This window comes from Haliotis rubra, unplaced genomic scaffold (assembly GCF_003918875.1).
Source record: "Haliotis rubra isolate DU_JTF1 unplaced genomic scaffold, ASM391887v1 Scf591, whole genome shotgun sequence".
NCBI classification, from domain to species: domain Eukaryota; kingdom Metazoa; phylum Mollusca; class Gastropoda; order Lepetellida; family Haliotidae; genus Haliotis; species Haliotis rubra.
Genome location: NW_025767292.1, coordinates 399181 through 420312, shown reverse-complemented (window position 1 = coordinate 420312; position 21132 = coordinate 399181). Strand labels below are relative to the sequence as shown.

Here is a 21132-nt window from a genome sequence, read left to right as displayed (position 1 = left end):
CACATTACACTACCGTTATTATCAATATAGTAGGGGTGGGTATTGCAGGGAATTTTCATATTGCGATATATTGCGATACGAAAGCATGTATTGCGATATGTATTGCAATATAATGCAAGAAGTTATTTTTTAACAAAAAACTACTTATATAGTCGAGTTAATGCTTGATTTATAAAGCAAAAACACAACAAAATCACAATGCTTGATTAGGCTTTAATAAAAACTTTTAATCATGACAAAATAAAATTGTAAATAATGTTTGGCACAAATGAAACAAGGAAAGGAACAATTTAAAAACGGAAATATCCGAAGATTTCCGAGTGTTACGAAGTTTTCCGAATGCGTGTCAAAAGACCGGTTTTCGATCAGCGTATCGCAATACGTATCGTTTTCATGTCTGAACCGGTAAATACCGGTAAACCGATTATATTGCGCAGCCCCAACTGGTAGTACAACCAGAATCTGTCCAACCCGCAACCGTAGGAACACATAACATTTCCCTCGAGTCTTCATGCTACATATGGGGCGGTTGGGTAGCCTAATGGTTAAAACGTTCGTTTGTCAGGCTGAAAACCCGGGTTCGATTCCCAAAATGGGTACAATGTGTGAAGCCTATTTCTGGTGTCCCCGCTGTGATATTGCTGGAATATTGGTAAAAGCGGCGTAAAACCATACTCACTCACTCACTCGTGCTACATCTGGCTTTTGCGTTGTCGATAAATTTCTCAGAACAACGCTGATTATTATTGTTGATGATGATGATGACGACGACGATAATGATGTTGGTGGTGGTGGTGATGATGATGGTGATGGTGATGATGATGATAAAATTAAATAAAAAGTAACGTCTATAAAATAAATAATAATAATAATGAAAGCAAAGCAGTTTACCATTATAACAATACATTAATATTGGAAGCTGAGATACTTGCTGGGATTGACAAGATATAATGACGTATGCAGTGGAAAGTGAAACACTAAAAGGTAACAGGTGTCAATGTCAAGAAATAGAGGAAAAAAACATTAATAGGGTAAGACAGAACTGTTAACAAAAAATAACTTAGTTATTGTTGAAAGGTCTGATGTTGGCTGGGATACATGAATGGTGAGATCTGTCAGTTCTCAATAACACGCGACGTGCTGAAGGTAAAGAGTCAAATTCGCTGAAGAGAACGTGGGAACAGCTGTATAAAAAATTCTTTGTCCTTTTAACAATGTGCTGCTCGTAAAGTAAACCTGTAGGAGTTAAACTAGACTGGCATCTAGTCTTTGAAATGAACATATTTTACAGGAAAAACGGTTCATTAATTATAATAATAAAATCTGGTGAAAAGGAGACCAGAGACTTTCTTCATTTTCAGAGACTAAACAAATCTGTACAACGATAATTTCTTGGAATTCTCTGAAACTGAGGAAATCTAGACTTGCCACACATTCTAGACTTGCATGAGCTTTCTTGGATATATTTGTTTCAGGGTCTGTATGCGAACCAGTGATTCTATGGCTTTTGTTTACGAGTATAGTTAGTTTATTGTTTTCTTGAACAGAAAGGTTGCCGAACCAACAACACTAGTCAATATGCTTTGAATTAATGTTTTGTAGAAAAGCCTTATAAGAATTTATAATATAATCAATTTTGAATGTTTTGTTAAAAACAGCATGATAAGAGTTAAATCAATTTTGAATGTTTGTAAAACAAAAGCCTTATAAAAGTTGAATCAATTTTCATAAGAACACTTTTGTTAGCACTCCTACTCTCCTTCCGTATCTCCAAGTTAAGTTCATGTTTATTCAGTGATAGCGTCTAGATACTTGCAGGTGCTAACAACTTCATTTTTCTGCATTTGGATTGAAAGCGGATCGGGAGGAGGGGGAGGGGAAGGGGTGTATTTAAGCAATAACCATCTCTCTGGTTTTATTTGTGTTTAACACAAAATAATTTTCTTTGCGCTAATTTGAAATTGAATGATTGCGTTTCTGTAAGCCAATTATGTGTTATCTATAAGGGAGACAATTGCTGCAGTATCTCAAAACTTTTCACAAAACAAATAAACGATAAGAGTATGGTCGATATGACACGACCTTGTGGTGCCCCTGTAGACAAGGAAGTAACGGTAGAGCCAGTGTGATTACCAGTGACATCCCGAGGCATGTCAGTCTTTGTGGATTGTATCCATTTAATTAGATTATACCATTCACTGACATTATAACGTGATAAGTTTAAACATTTGTAAATGTGGATATCTGGTGTTGAAAGCAGAGGAAAAATCTGCAAAATGAATTCTGACAATAGGAACTACCTCTATACTTTTGAATGACGTCTTTGTCGATAAGCATAAGGGTAATTGTTTTTTATCAGGGGCGGAAAGTGTTACCCCTTATATCCTGAGAGAGAGAGGTGAGAGAGAGAGAGAGTGAATGAGAGAGAATGAGTGAGTGAGAGAGTAGCATTTTCGACAGAAAATTTACAAATGTTATCTAAACTCTTTTGGCCTTAAAAATAAACCCCAGTCCCCGAAACACTGCGAACTTTGGTTCATATCACGATTATATCACATCCGTAACAATTGCATCCCCGCCATATAACCATTACTTTGCCTTTTACTCATTAACTTGTCTGCCTGTCATTTATCACCTCTATCAAACACAGGAGTATACTTTTTTCGCCTGGCAATCTAAATCGGGCAACTAAAGATGTGTTTGTGGACTACTATTTCCCTTTAATCATTTTAAAATTAAAACAAAAAGATTCCGTGAGTGCAATTAAATATGTCATCGAGAAAAATCAGTTTACTGATCCTTTCAAAGAAGTACGAGCGATCTATTTCTGACCATATCTGTTTAATGTCCTACAGATAAAACAGATGTGGCTCTTCATTACACACAAAGTACTATCGGATGTGACACCGTCAGTGAAGAAGCAATACAAGCATCCAGCTTTTACTGTAGATCTACTGTACTTAGCCCCCGTTATCTTTACACATACTGTTAGCCTCACGACTGGTCATGTCCACGTGTGTGGTTACAGGTGCGTCATTTGAGTAACGATTAAAGCGCGTCATTCTAAGTCAGAAAAAAACAACGAGACGAAACATACCAAACTTTAAACTTCAGCATTTCAGATTACGTACTTCAGGCAAGTCCGAAGACGCCAGAAATGAGCATTGCACATTGTTCCCATGTGGGGAATCGAGACCCGGGTCGTCGGCGTGACGGGTACAATGTATGAAGCCCATTTCTGGTGTCCCTCGCCGTGATAGTGCTGGAATATTGCGGCGTAAAACCATACTCACTCACTCACTCGTAACGTAAAGAGCTTCAAATCCACAGGGGCTTGTAACGTATCCTGCCATCAAGGTATGTATTGTCACTGACGGGGTCTTAGCACTGTACTTTTATATAGTGCTAAGACCCCGTCAGTGACAGTATATACCTTGATGGCAGTTTTTAGCGTTACAAGCCCCTGTGTTCAAATCAACAGGTTATTTGTGTCATACAGGCAACGTAAGCTAGCTGCCAATGAAAGTATATCTGACTGCTGCAATAGACCCTCAACATTTAAAAATGCCAGAGATTACCCAGTCTCGATTATACGCTTAAACAGGGTTAAGTTAAATAGCAGTGAAATAAATATCTAAAATATAAATTTAAAACCGCTGTTGAGTTACTCCTATCTGAGAGCGCTGTCTTTCCTCAGTACAGTGTCAGTGGAAGTCTCGTGTCGTGTAGACACCGGTGGCCTGCTGTGCGTGTCAAAATCTACTTGCAACTATACCGCACAATGAGTTAAGTGTGGCATGTTAATACGTAGAGTTTTAACATATCTACTCACAAAAGAGCCATACACGTTGGACGTGTGATAGTATCAGAGATATACTTATATCTGTAGATAGTAACAGTATTTACATAATAGCTGCCAACAAGCAATGTAAGTTATGATACATATACATATAGCATACATTAACAGTAAATATGCATATGTAGACATATATTAATTTTGTAAAAATATCTGAAAAAACCCTAAAAGTCTTTACTTTGGAGTTATTCTTTATAATTAATCGTTGCATTGTCACTAAAGTAGAAACAAATAATAATTTTCGTATGTTTCACCCACGTAGAAAAGAACCACTGTGTTAGGCGTTACAAGCGAATGCTTCAACCACCATGCTACCCAACCGCGGCCTTGCTTTTGTACAAAGGACATTTTTATATCTTGGTATATTCCGTTGCATGCTCGGTCTCTATTTATTTTTTTAAAATTGTGTTTCATGTTCTCCGCTTTTGTTTTTTAACCCTGGACATCTAGCCTTGACCTATTTTGGAAACGTGACTATTGTTGCTGCAAGGTGAATATTTTGGTCCCTTTCTTTATTGCTATTTTCACTATTATAATATTATGTACTGCAGTTTTAATTGTACTGGCATTTTTTGTTTTACTGCCTCTCTTTTGTGTAATGCAATGATGATTACATTGCAGTCATTTTTATTAATTTGCAAAACTACAAAATTTTATAAACTAGTTGTTACTTGTATAAACTCTTTGTTGTTTGTAGGTTTCAAATTGAATTCTACTGCGTACAGACGTTTTGGTTAACGTATTCTTTCAGTTTACGTATTGTAACAATTTATGCAGGGCACAGAATGAATTAACATTCTGCCCTAGTTATCGGTTAAGGTTACAAGTTGCCGTGGTCTTTGTAACCGACGACGGTAACTGATTTTATCGAAGGCTACGTTACGTGTGTACATACGTGAGGGGACGGCTGTTGTTGTGTGAGATACGATCTTGTTCGTGTGCAGCATTGCAGGAATCCGGTGTGGGTCGATCTAGTAGTATTGACACACCACATATATATTACTTGTACTAACACCGCTCGTGAATCACCTTCCACGCATCTATTTAATTGAGAGAGAGAGAGAGAGAGAGAGAGAGAGAGAGAGAGAGAGAGAGAGAGAGAGAGAGAGAGAGAGAGAGAGAGAGAGAGAGAGAGAGAGAGAGAGAGAGAGAGAGAATCATAGCGATATCATTGCCGAGGTTTCAGCCGCCAGAGACGTCTCGTAGATAACAAACGTCAAGTAAACAGAAGGCCCCTTGACCGTGCGAGCCGGCACGTGATTCCTCCAGTAGCACGCATTAAATTAGAATTCACATCTAAGACCCATATACCTTCTGACTGTATTTAGTGGAAGTTATGTTTCTATTGTAACTACACACAGACATCTTCCTGAGTCAAGGGAGTAAACTGACTGCAAGGCTGTATCGAATGATAATTCCACTGGGGTATAATAATTCCATCCTTAAAATAAGGAAGTCTAGATAAGGGAACAGTGTGGCAGTCACAAGCTGTTGTTATTATTTCTATAATCTAGACCCAATTATTTGGACTGGGTTTTGCAGTCAGGCATCTCCCTTGCCTCGGGAAGATGACACATAACAATGAAAAACAAAAACAAAAAAAAAAACAAACAAAAGAACCAAAACAAAAACAAAAAAGCAACCAAAAAAACACAAAACAAAAAAAAAAAAAAAAAAAACAAACAACCAACAAAATACAAAACGCAAACCAATCCAGCTACATGAGATCGGGACAAAGGGGACTTCAAGCCGAAAAACAGGTCTGATTACATTCAACACCCGTGATGAGGAATTTTATTTGGTCTCCAAAAACACGTGCCTGTCAAGGCAGCTAACGGGATCAGTGGTCAGGCTGACGTTGATACACGTCATTGCATTACATTTGAGTCCATCGATGCTCATTGTATCAATCACTGGATTGTCTGCATGGTCTTTACCGTCATACAGATGGAATACTGCTGAGTGCGGCGTTAAACAACAAACGAACATACAGATGCAACCCTAACGGCGATATCGCTAGAATACTAATCCCACAGTAAAGCATAAAAATACGACTCAGTAGGCAACAATATGAATTTAACACAATCACTGTAAATGTATAATTAATTTATATGCAAGTCATGCGGTGTATACACAGAGGTTTGATATACTCGTTACAACGCGATACACATGACAATCACAGAATCATAAAATGTGTCTTAGACAGATTTACACCGCGTGTTATACATGTATATTGACTGTGTGTGTGCCCGGAATTCAACAATTTTGGTATATTTGAAATTATCTGTATCCATGACTATTGTGAAATGAATAATATTATTTGGATATTTCTTTAGAAAACCAAAACATATTTCTCCACATACCACTTTATATTAAAGGAAAACAATGTCCAACCGTAGTATCTATATATCATATTTTGAGAGATAACTGACTGAATAAATATGTTTTTTACATTTTTAGATCCTTTTAAGTCGCGAAGAGATAATAATGATTCTGTAGAAAACAAATACATACATACTATTTTATATTAAAGGATCAAAATATCCAATCGCAGTATCTACCATAGTAAGAGAATACTGACTTATTAAATATGCACCCGTGAAGGTCCGGGTTAGAATGAACCTTCAGTAACCCATGCTTGTCGTAAGAGGCGACTAACGGGCTGACTTGGTTGACACATGTCATCGGTTACCAATTGCGCAGATCGATGCTCATGCTGTTGATCACTGGATTGTCTGGTCCAGACTCGATTATATACAGACCGCCGCCATATTGCTGAGTGCGGCGTAAAACTAAACTCACTCACTCACTAATAAACATGTATTTTTATTTTAAGATCCATTTTGAGTGGACGAGAAATATTTATTCAATGTGTGTCAATATTAAAAATACGAGACGTTATTAATCCAAGGCTTTCTTATATATATAGGTGTATAGAGCTTGTAATTGGTGAATTGTTTGAAAGCTTCTTGGTGTAATTATTATATTATATTATCGTAATTAATATAATTAGGGTAATCTTCGACTGGTGGGTGGATCTAATGCATATTTAATGTGAGTTGGCGGACAACTGTTTTTCAGCAGTATTAAACTAGCCTGCTTGGGTTATTGATGGGAAACGAGTCTGTCGATCTGAACTGTGTATTGATACACTTAAAAGACAACGGTTATTGTTTGTTTTTTTTAATTCCTGTGTACACATAATAGTGTACTGAAGGTGACTTCTATATATATGCATACATGTGCCTGTGTGTGTGTGCGTGCGCGCACGGGTGTATGTATATCTCCACGTAGTGATTCATCGACATCGTCATCACTCTTAATCACCATCTCCATCAACCATCAATAATATCGATTATCTTTACAACAATAATAATGTTCAACAACAACGACGTCGTCGACGACGATAATAATAACGATGATGAAAATTGTCATAATATTCTACAGCATATTTATCAATCATTATATAAGGTTGAAATCAGTCCATACTCAAATTACCGTAGATCATCTACACACTACGACCCTAAACGACCGGGTGTCTACACAAAGGGAAATAATTCTCGTTGAGGAAGTAGTAAAACAGGTTTCTTAATTTTAGTCACGTTGTTTCATGTCAAAGCTTTGGCATTTGTCAGATTTGCTGTTTCGCGTACATACAGGTAGAATATGTGCTAATTTGTAGATCGTGAGAGTTGTGAAAATGAAATGCTCGAATTGAAGCGTAGACTCCTGACTGTGCGTGACAGCGATTGCGGATCTCATGCTGTTAACTCACTGAGAGACACGAGCCGTGCGTGGAGTTTCGATCGGTCGCGCAATCGATTCACGACCGTTTTGTAGTTGAGGGCAGTTGTCAAGAAAGTAGTAGACTTAGTCCGATGATGGCTGCCAACGATGTTGTGATCTTGCAGTCACCAGTTGATATAGACAATAAGAGTCATGTCATATCACTAACACCCACTCAGATCATTGTCGAAGGATGTTGGCGAGCCCCTGGAGATGATTCCACTACCCCAGAACCCGTCTTTCGTGAGTATGCCTCCCTGAAATTCGATTTTCCATTTGTCAACAAACAGCTGACAACGGACAAGTGCGAACGGATCACGAACGATTCTTTTCCAAAATTCCCGTCATCTAGAATCGATGTTAAAGAGGAAAACAGCTGATATTATTATTTTACATGACCATATTTCCACTGTGCAACCGTGAACTTGCTTGGCATTTTTTGTGTCATTCTTGGCAAGTTTCCAGTCATTGTTTACTATTTACGTCCGTCTTCTCGAGGTGGGAATTGCTGGACAAAGAAAGTGAGAGGGGGTTGTCTGCCATCTGGTGCATTGGTAGCAGATACAGGTCAGACAGCTGTCTGTGTCGTGTAACACTAACTGGCTGTACCTCTCTGTGGCCCCCTCGCCTCAAAATGTGCATGCCTTCACATCTGTTCATCTTTGTTCACTGCACTGCTCACTCTGTGAGCTGAAACTAAAATCTCTCCTGGGCTTGAAACTAATGTCAGATCGTGATGAAATTTCTTCCTCATTACGAACATGTGGATGGATAAATGTCAACTCATTTGTTTGCAAAATTGTATCTCTCCATAAATTACACATCCAGAGCTACAGATAACTTTTTGGATCATTGAGTTATGTAATCCAACTTGTGTTCATCTCAATTGGGTATTCTAATTTTCCTTTGAGTAACCAAATAAATTGTACTCACCTACTCAAACAGAGGCCGGGATTAGGTATTTTTCCATTTTCCATTAATGTTTACAAATATATAAAAAGTTTAAATGTTAGTGTTTGTTATTTCACAACTATTTGATCTGTAATGATGAAAAGGGCATACCAAGAAAGACTGCAGGTTGTCAAGTTCATGTCCTGAAATAGAACCTCTCAGTATACCGCAGTTATTTTATTTTATCCACCGTTACGCAAGCTAAGATTTGACATTTTTGTTTGTACGCATGTAAGATCACATTTATTGGTATTTACCAAACTCCAAGCATACTTATGCATAATAGACTTAATAGGAATTGCTGCACGTTTTGGATAAACATTTGCGTAATTTACGCAGATACGCAGCTTATCTGAACCTCTGCATTTCGTCTGACTTGTCATCTCAACTTGCATCTCAATGTTAACCTTTATGTTTAAAATTCCAGTCAAAATGTTTCATTGATTGTAGTCTACATCATGTATGTCATTTTGCTTAATACGCTCAGTCATGCTCTACTAACTTTCATACAGACTCAATCAATCAACAGAACATGTTTGTATTAATCATGTTAATTGTCAGATATGTGTTTGCAATTGGTTTTGCAAATTGTCAGAGGCTGTAAAATGTTGTTGGGATAAAAGCTGCTACTTTAGTGGATGAATATAAATTCAGCAGTGCCAAACACCTTGAGGCTACTAGTCCAAACCTGTCATCAAGCATAAAATTTTTACTCAGTTTTAGTCTTATTGTACTATGGTAGCTGGATATTTCTGAGCTTACATTGGAAAAACGAAACCAGACTGTTTGTCTGACCTCTGCCACTGGCACTAGTACCACTTGCTGTAAATTTCAGTCGAAATGCATATGGCGAACTACATTTATAACAGACTGTAATGAGTTGTCCCTTTGAGTTCATTATGACTGTAATTAACTGTATAGTTCATGTAAGAGTTACCGAGTTAATACTATGTTTTGTTGAGGATATGTACATTTCAAAATTGTCAATGTGTGTCATTTGATAAGTAAAAAACTGATATAATAGAGAGAAATTAATATATAAGTAACACAAGGGATTTATCAACACTTCAATATTCAACCCAAGTCTGCAGCCAAAGACTATAAGGCCAACAATAAAATATATGTCCGTTTTCTATTACATGCTTTTTAAAAATAGGGTAGGTGGGTCGATTTTATCTTTTTTTTTAACTTTTATTTTTATTTTTTAGTAGCACCAGGTGGGTACCTGAGAATGTCTTCAAGGATACCACATCATTTCTTACAATGCCTTGTGACGAAACATTGAAAGATTTCTATATCAAATCATTATTCATGTTATTCATTTGCAGGTTTTGCAATTGTCAGTGAGAGCACATTATGCCAATTCAATGCAATCCATTTTAGCCCTATGTACACTGGAAAACATGAAAATATCATACTCGATTTTGATGAAAATGATGAGTTGAAATGCACTCTACCAGTAATGATTTTGACTTGGTTGAAAAACAGATTTAGGGTCGGGGGTGTTAGGATAGGGTCGGTCGGGTAACCGGAAACGGACATATTTCTTATTTTGGCCTAACATTTCTTTTGATTGAAACTTTTGCAATTCCTCAGAATTTTCACAAATAAGAACTTGACAAATTGAAATTATGGACGACATAATATTTTTCCCAAAATGCCCGCCAAGGCACACTGTTTGAAATCATAGATAATGCCCTGCACATGGCTTTTGTCCTCATTTTCATGACAGTGATGACAATACTAAACGGCATCATAGCTATGGTGTGTATGTTTATCAAGCTATTTATTTTTATAGGAGATCTCAACATCATATACAGTCTCTTAAGGATTATTATAAAATTTAAAAGCTTTGAAAATATTTACCTGTAGTTAGATAGTGGTGACTCCCTCAATACAATCTGATCTATGCAGTGTCAGGCAATCCCAGGATATGAAAAAGGGGTTAATGTTGGCATTTCCTGAACATTGTGACAAGTGTGAAAAAGAAGGAAGAAAAATGATGAGATATCTTTTAGTCTTGAGCACACAGACTGACTTCGTAAAAATAGTATCATTAATTGAACAAAATCATTAAGTTGCAAGTGTGTGTTGAAATCTCCAGAAATGATGCTACGATAGAAAATTGGTTTATCATGAAAATAACCACATCTCATTCTTCATTATTGTTGCAATTTATTGGGAAACTATCTTTCTTTTTTGTGCTAAACATTACCATCAATTAACATATCCTTTCCAGAAAAAAAATCGGAAATGTCTCAGCAGTTTATTTTTTATTATTTCCTCTCAGAATGCAGGATAGTTTGTGGTATATTGGTAAATACCAACTGTTAGGTAATTGAATTACTGCACATCATAAATTTATTATCTCTTGGAGCTTAAGTGATAAGTTCAGCAGTAATCATGGTAATTAGAACTAATTATCTCCCAGGTGATTCAAATACCTGCCTACATTTCCTTTGATGTCAGTTTATATACTTAAAGGTGATGGGTTGTGTAAGTGATAATGGTTGCCCTAAGGGGGCCATATGGCAATTAATCAATTATCAGCCAGGGGATTATAGCTGTTTTAGGGTTTATTTGAATGATGTAGTAAATTGGTTGTTTGGATTTCTTTTCTCACTCACCAGTATTTTACTGGTAAGGGACCGTTCATAATTTATGGCTAGGGTGCGTGTGTGTGTGTGTGATGATGGTGACTTTTATGGAAAAGAGTGTACAATGTGAGTGGCTACCCCACTGCCCTCCGTATGTGCAGTGTTTTACACCATTGTACCATGTTTTGAAACGCTAACAAAGGCATGTAATAATATGTTTGCAAATACTGCTATTTTGCATATTTCAAAATCATGCAGTTTTCAACTTGTGGGTAAAGTTTATGTTAGTATGAGGGTGAAATCAAATTAAGGGCTAGCGTCTTGATTCATCTGGCAGGAAAATGTGTAACTATTTATGATTAGTCTCCTGTGTCTATTACACACAGGGACGGTGGGGTAACCTAGTGGTTAAAGTGTTGGCTCGTCATGCCGGAGACCCGGTTTGATTCCCCACATGGGTACAATATTCAAAGCCCATTTCTGGTGTCCACTGCTGTGATATTGCTAGAATATTGCAAAAGCGGTGTAAAACCATACTCACTCACTCACTATTAATTTACGCACAGACGTGAGTCCAACAAACTGACAAAATTTTTGAAGTCAGATGTTTGTTCCTTTTTCATTTTGGTTCATAACAAATTGGGAAAAAACATGCAATATATTGTGGTGTGTATCCCAATACACAAATCATCATTGCAATAATTTGCAATATGGAAGTCAGACCAGTACTCATCAGTACTCAGCTGCAGCAAATGAGACACAGCACTTTCGTTAATTATGCACTGTGGTAGAGTTCATGTACAGTGATACCTTCAGTTGATTGGTAGATATTGATTTGTAATGAACAGCTGAAGGGCCACATTGGGTATTTTGGCACAGTGCATTGTATTTTTGAAAAGTATTCAGGAGAATTTGTATGCAAGTAAATTAAAAATAAAAAACAATTGGATTTATTATGTGCTTGTCTGGATCTGCTGATATTGGTTTGGCATATGAATGTATTATGGGGAACAGGTGGCCCCATCTGATGTGCAGAGTTGTGTCCCTTAGGTGTAGCAGGCTCCTATGATCATAGTTTGAGTCTGTGTTTCTGGTTATGTTGACCCGTGAAGATCCGGGGTAGAATAGGTCTTCAGCAACCCATGCTTGCCACAAAAGGCGACTATGTTTGTCGGAAGAGGTGACTAACGGGATCGGGTGGTCAGGCTCGCTGACTTGGTTGACACATGTCATAGTTCCCAATTGCACAGAGCGATGCTCATGCTGTTGATCGCTGGATTGTCTGGTCCAGACTCGATTATTTACAGACAGCAGCTGGAATATTGCAGAGTGCACCGTAAAACTAAACTCACTCACTCTGGTTATATTTGTAAAGAGCTTCCTTTCGGCCCCTTTTGATGACAGAACAATAAACATTGGTACAGATTAGTCTTTAAAAGTACAATGTTGCAGTCAGTGTATTGTAGTCACAATATGATAGGACACAATATCATCCACCTTCAGTAAACATGAAGCTTCAGTCAAATTCAGTGTATGCATGATCAGATCCTTTTATAATTATCCAAATAATGTTTGCAGGTCACAAATAAAACTGCTCCCAATCAGACATTTTGTCCCAAGTCTTGAGACCTTCAGCAGGTACCCATGTAATAGGGCCTGTGAAAGGTCGGGTTAGAATTGATCTTCTGCAACCCATGCTTGTTGTAAGAGGTGACTAACGGGATCGGGTGGTCAGGTTCCCTGACTTGGTATCCCAATTGCATAGATTGATGCTTGTGCTATTAATCTCTAGATTGTCTGGTCCAGACACAATTATTTACAGATTGACTCCATGTAGCTGGAATATTGCTGAGTGTGACATAAAACAACTAACCACCCAACCAAATCATGTTATAGGGTGTGTCATGCCAGGTTGTACATTTAGACTTGTCCAGCCCTAGTTCATAGATACAAGATTTGATTTTCGGACCCGTTATGGTATTTATACAATCAATTCTTAACCTCAGCATTATGACAAAGGACAGTTTGACTGGTTTCCCGATTTCTAACTCTGCATTAGTGTGTTTAGTTTCCCTGTAGCTCTTTGGAATGAATTAGTGAATGTGTACAGTGAAAGCCAGTGACAACATAAAGCCACTACATCCCTTCTCTCTGATGATTCAATGCTAGCCTGTGGCTGATGCATCAGTTGTGTGATGCACTGGAAAGCTTCATGCATTTATGCAGGGATGGACCCAGTTTGATTAATGAGCCTCATTGTTTCTTGTGGAAAGCATGCTTTTGACATGATTACATGCCTTGTTCCTGTATATGAGGAAATCATCAGGGGGCTTTAATAGGTCTGGGTGATCTTTGTGGCTAATACGGTAGCTCTCATATGATTGATGACTGAGGCATAATTTTAGATCATGTTTGGTAATCAAATGAATTTATTGCCAGGGTTCAAAATCAACATAAGTCTGCATTTCTGTAACATGTAGAAATAAAGAAGGACAAGTGACATTTCCTTGTGAAGCACCACTTTCACATTAGGAAGATTGAAAGTCAGTTGTGGATTTTTTTGAGGAAATATGAAATGTTTATGTTCATGCTTGAGTTCTTCAGATATCAGCCTTCTAGAAACGATTCAGGTTTATATGTCATGAACATTTGGGTCTTCACCAGGTTCAACAGGTCGAAATGATCAGAGTTAAGATCTGATTTTAATAAGATTGCGCCATAGTGTAGATACAGTTTGATCAGTGTGCTGAATGAACATGCATTAGTAACTGTCTACACTCTAGCTTGTGGCTAGCACAATTTCACAAAAGTCTAATTTGAATTTATCATATTTTGGGTGAGGGAAACCTTTTCAATATCGTAACAAAAAATATGAATGATAAGTGTTGATGACAAACAGGATTTAATACGGAAGTATGAAAAACCTGTTGCGAAAAGAAATATCTTCCTTTCCATGGTAGGAGACTTTTCAGGATACATGGGACAGCTGGCTAGCAATAGTTTGACAGTATTTCATACACTGAGTAGGATAGGCTGAAGTAAGGTCAGGGTTGACACGGACGCAGGTATGTATTGATTTGTTGATTGTGTCGCCTTCATATGTTTTGTTTCTGTATTTGTCATGATAACCTTACACTTATCAACCCCATATGCTTCAAAGGGATTATTTTGGCACACAATTGGTTGAATTACTGCTTGTGAATTATGCAGCCGTTCAGATTTCATTTTCACTTAACATGTAACCTCTGATCTCTTGGGCATGTTGTTGTTGTTATGTGCATTTGTGAATCCTTATGGTCACCACAGTTGAAAAGGCACTCAGTATTGAATTGAACATCTGTGTATTATATATGGCCTGATTATATTAATATGATCTTTCCCATACTGTATACCTGATGTTGATGTATTTTGATCAAGTGATGTATTATATCAAATTAAAGTGGCCTAGTGGATAGAATGTCTGTCGGATAAATAGAGGCTGGTGTTTAGATGCCTGGCTACGTCAAAAGACATTAAAAATGGTACTTTTTGTTACCCTGCCTGGTGTTTGGCATTATAAAACAGGACTGGAGGTTTTGATCGAATATACTATCATGTGTCTGAGTGGGGTATCCCTGTTAAACTGTCGGTAATATCTCACTGGACTCCAGATTAATACAATCAGTCAGTCACAAAGACATACTCTCATGTGTTACTATATGAATTATGGCTGTTACGATTCACATGCATATTCTGTAAATCGAAATATATCCCCTCATGAATTCAAATTTGTATTTGGATCTTATTTATCAAAGCGAGATATGCAAAATCATGAGAATAGTCAACACTATTATATATACTGAGAGAAACAAATAAAGGAACAGGAAAATTCAAGTATGGATTTAATATTTTCCAGTTTTCATCATCCGCTTTGAATAGTGCTGGGGGAAGAAATCTGAAAATAAGTAAAGGAACATTGCCATGAAGTGATATTCCCTTTTTTGTTTCCCTCAGTATATTTGACAGTAATGTGGTCACTGGTCATTGTTGTGATAAGTTAACACTGTCAACATGGTGAAAACAGATAAAAAAAATGTTTTTTTTGTTAATGTTTCACTCAATACAATGAATAATACATCAACTACAGACTTGTTATTGTATTTGTTAATCAACATTTATATTCACTAGCTGGTGAAGATTTAGGTTAGAATTGGCCTTCAGCAACCCATGCTTGTTGTAAGAGGCGATGAATGGGATCTGGTGGTCAGGCTCGCTGACTTGGTTGACACATGTCATCGTGTCCCAGTTGCATAGATCAATGCTCATGATGTTAATCACTGGATTGTCTGGTTTGGACTATTTACAGACCACCACCATAAAGCTGGAATATTGCTTTGAGTGTGGCATTATATAACAAATGAACAAAACAAAACAAACCATATTCGTTACCAATAATTATGATATGAATCACATTTGTCTCACAGTGGATTCATTCCATCCGTAATATATTCAGTATATTTTGAATTCAACATCAAGTCTAGTTTCACCTCAGCATATATCATTCTTCTGATTTTATATTGTGGTATCTTACTGAAAGTTTTGAGCATTAAAAAGCAACCAGCTGTTGTTTGAAAAGAGCAATAACCGATTTCCAAGATCAATTCAGCTTAATGGGCAACCTTCTCTGCAGTGCCTTTATGTTAATGGTGTTGTGTAAGTAGTAGAGGTCAATACATGACCCTGTTTGGAGTCAGCTGAATGCTGTCGCTGTTTGGAGAAACAGGTATGGTTTGTATGGACAAGCAGTATCTCGCATGTTCGACAAACACACTGCCAATTGGCAACTCGCAGTCACAATGCATGAACACAGTCAACTGAAATTTCCCAAGGAGACTTTAAAAGGTTGGTTTCAAACATGAGTCATGGTGTCATGACAGCTTTTGTATGCCTGCCAGTCCATTGTTGTATATAAAAATGTGACTTTGTATTTAAAATGGACTCACTCACTCACTCACTCACTCACTCACTCACTCACTCACTCACTCACTCACTCACTCACTCACTCACTCACTCACTCCACTCACTCACTCACTCACTCACTCACTCACTCACTCACTCACTCACTCACTCACTCACTCACTCACTCACTCACTCACTCAAAATAAAACCAGAACATGAAATCATGACATGTCAAAACTTATGTTACTTATGTATGAAATCGAATATTCTTTCATTGATTTGTTTTGGAATAGAATACTATCAATAGTATCGTCCTGAAAAATATTTGCAATATATCCAGGAGGTATATGAATTTTCTATGTGACATATGAATCAATTATGAAATGATATCGATATGATGTACATATGATAATAAATTAATGCTGTTCAGTACATAAATAGAATATGTGATATTGCCAAGTAGATTGCGAGCTGTGATGTTACCATAGAAACAGGATCATTTTCCTCCATTCCTACCAATAGGGACTGTAATGTGATGATTCTTTGAGCACTGATACCTGTAACCATGGTAACCATTGGTTAGTAACAGGCAGAGAGATAATTTGGGTTATCATCGTGATAAATGAATGATTATGTTGCTTGGAATATGAATTAGTCCTGATAACGAATCACGCTTGCTCCTCAATTCAATTATTTATTTGTTTTCACTGGAATTAAATGTTTTTGAACAGTTTTTATGGGAGTGCTTTTAAGTGAAACTTCGTCTGTTATTTATCAAAGTGAGATGCAAAATGGAATATATCCAAGCCATGCAGTTGTGTAACTTGTATATTTTGCCAAGGCCCCTTGCGGTATTGACATTAAGCCATAAGCAGCATTGTTACATTAACTTACAATGTACTGCGTTTGCTGTAGACAAGATGTCATTGAAATGTTTCAATCAAAGCAATAACATGACATGTTCTACTTTCATATTAAACATAAAGTATTCATGAACAAGTATTTGTATTCATAACCCTCTATTCTTGATAAGTGTCGTATTCACAAAATAGTGTATTCATTGCAGCCCTAGTAAATAGCTGAGTCATCTTAGGTGCTACTGTTTGCTTGCAGAGTTGGGACAGTTACCTGTTGACCATGGTCAATGGTTTCCTATAAATAGTGAAGATGTGGGTTATTGCCCCTGGTCGGATGGACTGACTCATCTAAATACAATCCATGTCCCTGGCCAGTCCTTGAACCCATTAGGATCCGGGTTAGAATTGGTCTTCAGGAACCCATGCTTGTCGTAAGAGGCGACTAATGGGACCGGGTGGTCAGGCTGGCTGACTTGGTTGAAACATTTCATCGTATCCCAATTGCTTAGATCGATGCTCATGCTGTTGGATTATCTGGTCCAGACTCAATTATTTAGACCGCCGCCATATAGCTGGAATATTGCTGAGTGCGGCGTTAAACAGCCAACCAACCAACCCAGTCCTTAAGTAAAATAAGTTTTAGCACAAGCACAACTTCATATAACAAAGTAATGCTGTCACAATGACTTGAGTAAGTGAGTGAGTTTAGTTTTACGCCGCTTTAAGCAATATTCCAGCAATATCATGGCAGGGACACCAGAAATTGGTTTCACACATTGTACCCTTGTGGGGAATCAAACCAGGGTCTTCAGCATGACGAGCACACGTTTTAACCACTAGGCTACCCCACCGCCCCAACAATGACTTGAGTTCTCACCATTCACTGGGACAGGAACACAAACATAAAAGAAATAGACCCCAGCACAATGACAGGTATTTTAATGACTAGAATAATGTTATGGCATGTCGTTTCGATGATTTTATAGTTTTCGGCCAAGGGCATACACCACATCCATACTAGCGAGCCGTATCTAGTTATTTCTACCCAGACACAAATCCCTGTACGTAATACAGATAACAGGTCCCACCTGAGTCACGTCAGGTGATCGATAATGGTTAATGGACTCACTAGACTATACATAACTAAGGATCGGGTTGTGATTACAGAGGTCATGATCAAGTCCACAGGTCCGTTATAAGTTCAGTAGGCTTGGACACACATTGTAATGGATGAACTTAATGCTCACCTTTAAAGATGTGTGTCCTGCCCAGGGCAAATATTCAGCACCTTTAATATAGAAAATGTCATTAAACATCCCTAGGGGAATTAGAAATTACAGCTCAGGGCCTAGATTTTAGAGTTCTCTTAGCACTAAGATAATTGGAAGTTAATGTTAATATATGGTAGTTATTACTATCTTAGTGCTAAGAGATCTTCAAAAATCTAGACCCAGGTAAATATAGATGAGGTTAATTGGGTTTTTATCATGTTAATGGATGCATTCAAGATCATTGCCCTGACTTGGCATGTGTTTGTGTCTGCTTGTACTAGTCTGGATTAATACTGGTTTTATGCAGTGTTTGCAATGCTTTAATTTGCCAGTTGGCTGTCAGGGCCTGCTGACACCTGCAGGCTTTAAAATCTACAGGCCCTGAATGATATCTGCAGGCCCAATTTGTTGAAGTCAAACCGAAAAAGTCTACACTGTACACAGTTTCACACTATTTCCACAAAATCAATCAGCAAGTCTATGGCGCAGGGAGAAGTTTTTATTTGTTGAAGACTGGTGCTGACATTCCTATGAGCAAAGCTCTGAAATACCAGAAAGTGAAACTGTAAGTTATCGTAACATGATGGATCATGGATGATTCCCGAATGTTAGTAAGGAAAAAAATTATGGGAAAGATTAAAGTTGAAAAAAAAACCCAGATAATTTACTGAAGGCCACAAGGGCCTGCAAATATTTGAAACTGCCAGCCCAATATAATAACAACCGGCGCTGGGCCTCTGGGCCAGCGATTATTTCGAACGCTGGTTTTATGGCCTACTTAGAATCTGTACAGCAGTTTAACATGGACACCCCACTCAAGCACAGTGTACCTTCTCTAAGGTTAAAAGACCTTGTTTTATCCCCTTAAATCTGAGCACCAGGCAGGTGCTCTGTCGCTTAATGCTCAGAAGGGTTCCCAATTATTATATAATCAATGTGTCTTTAGGTGACTTGTTTTTCACTGATAGCATGACAAGTGAGTGAGTGAGTTTTTCAGTCTTTTTGCAGTATTTCAGCCTTAGTGAGATTAGCAAGACAAATGAAATGAGTATGGTATTATGCCACTTTTAGTAAAATTCCAGCAATATCACGTCGAGGGTCTCCAGAAATGGGCATCACACATTGTACCCATGTGGGGAATCAAACTCTTTATTTGGCATAACAAGCGAACGCTTTAACCACTAGGCTACCCCACCTCAACTCAAATTAGGAGAAAAAGGCTTCAATGGATATTTTAACATCATTGCTTTTAATCCACTGTTCAACCAAAATGTTAAAACACCCTTAAATTAAGAAAATAAAAACTATAAAAATATCAAAAAATTTAAATGAAGTACATGTTTTCCCAAAATTGTCCACCAAGGGTAGTTGTTTGGGATCCTGTATACATCCTTGTTTTCTGACGGGTTTCATTGTGCCCCAGATAAAAAAGAACCTGTATCATTGATCCTGCATTTGCTTTGCTTTGTTTTCATCTCTGGATCGAGTTATGTTTGTGACACCTGTGGTATTTTGACTGTTGCCATGGTAACACCATCTGATGTTATCTGTTGTAGGTAATCACGATCTGTATCTGTTGCATTTATTGACGATGAGTTGCAGTTTTATGTTACCCATTACGATTCTGTTTTTATATGTTTATGCGACCAGATAAAAGTATCTTTTATTGCTGGTGTTACCATCGTTACTTGGCCGAATGTTAAACATGAATCGTGATAAACATCTCTTATTAGTGAAGCGTTGCCATTTCTCTCGTAACATGGATGAATGTTTGAAAATTTCATTTCAACTTTGCCTTTGAGTTAAACATCATAACTGATATATTCATCAAACTTATAAAGGGTGGTGGGGTAGCCTAGTGGTTAAAGCATTGGCTCATAACACCGAAGCCTGGGTTTGATTCCCCACATGGGTACAATGTGTGAAGCTCATTTACTGGGTCACCCCCATGATATTGGTGAAGTATTGCTCAAAGCGGTGTAAATGTTACTCACTCACGCAAACTCATTAGAATACAAATATTTTAACAGCTTTCTTCATAATATTTTCCTTGATAACAAAATTGGCTGTTGATCAGTTGATTGGTTGACTTGTTGAATTGAAAACTATAGTTTAATGTTTATAGTTTAATACAGTTTAACACGATTCCAATGCTCATCTCATGAACTTCTAATTGAGAAAGGTATATATGTAAATATGGATAGAGAAAACAGAACTTGTAAATTATGTAATACAAATGCAATTGAAGACGAGTATCATTATCTTCTTGTGTGCCCTAACTACAGTAATCTTCGAAGCAAATATATAAGAGAAAAATATTATGTCCATCCAAACAGGCTTAAGACTTTTCACTACTGCTAAATAGTTCAAATCCTAAAGAAATTGAAAACCTGTCCATGTATATTTTTTCTGCTCATTTGTACATAGAAAACGTATTGTTCTTTGAATGTGTATAAAGCAATGTATATGGTGTACTATAGGCCTGAGGCCTTTTCAGTACCGGAATAAAAAAAATAAATATAGGGTTTGCATCTATACATTTCTCTGTGGTGGTAATCAATGGTATTGAGCAGCCTATTTCTGATGTACAATAAGTAGGTAAAGAGGGTGGTCTAGTCTGTCTCACAGTCCCTCAATCACATTATTGCCTAGCTCTCCCTGCAATGCTTAAGCTTTAAATGAAGCAAATCTAGATTTCCTCAAGTTCTGAATTTCTTATCTCATTGGGTCTCCTTTTCAATTTGAATGAGTTTATATCAAAATTATATATATTCAGAGACTAAGCGTTAGTCTAAGGGCAGGGTTTTACGCGATGTGCAAATGTGTGTCCAGTACGCACAGATGTAGAGAATAGATGCAGAAAACAAATTTACTTT

The 21132-nt window shown here is 37.4% G+C and overlaps 1 protein-coding gene across 2 annotated transcripts in view; it reads left to right on the top strand.

Moving 5' to 3' along the window:
* The first annotated feature begins 7695 nt into the window (after positions 1 to 7695).
* The window catches only part of LOC124255069 (ceramide kinase-like), a 31771-nt gene continuing 18334 nt past the window's right edge, over positions 7696 to 21132 (top strand). The window contains exon 1 of one of the 2 annotated variants that reach the window (XM_046688901.1): positions 7696 to 7885. In XM_046688901.1, the coding sequence (XP_046544857.1) occupies positions 7735 to 7885 (151 nt within the window). In that variant the 5' untranslated portion in view covers positions 7696 to 7734. The remainder of the gene's footprint in view (positions 7886 to 21132) is intronic. The other variant, XM_046688902.1, reaches the window with a different exon arrangement.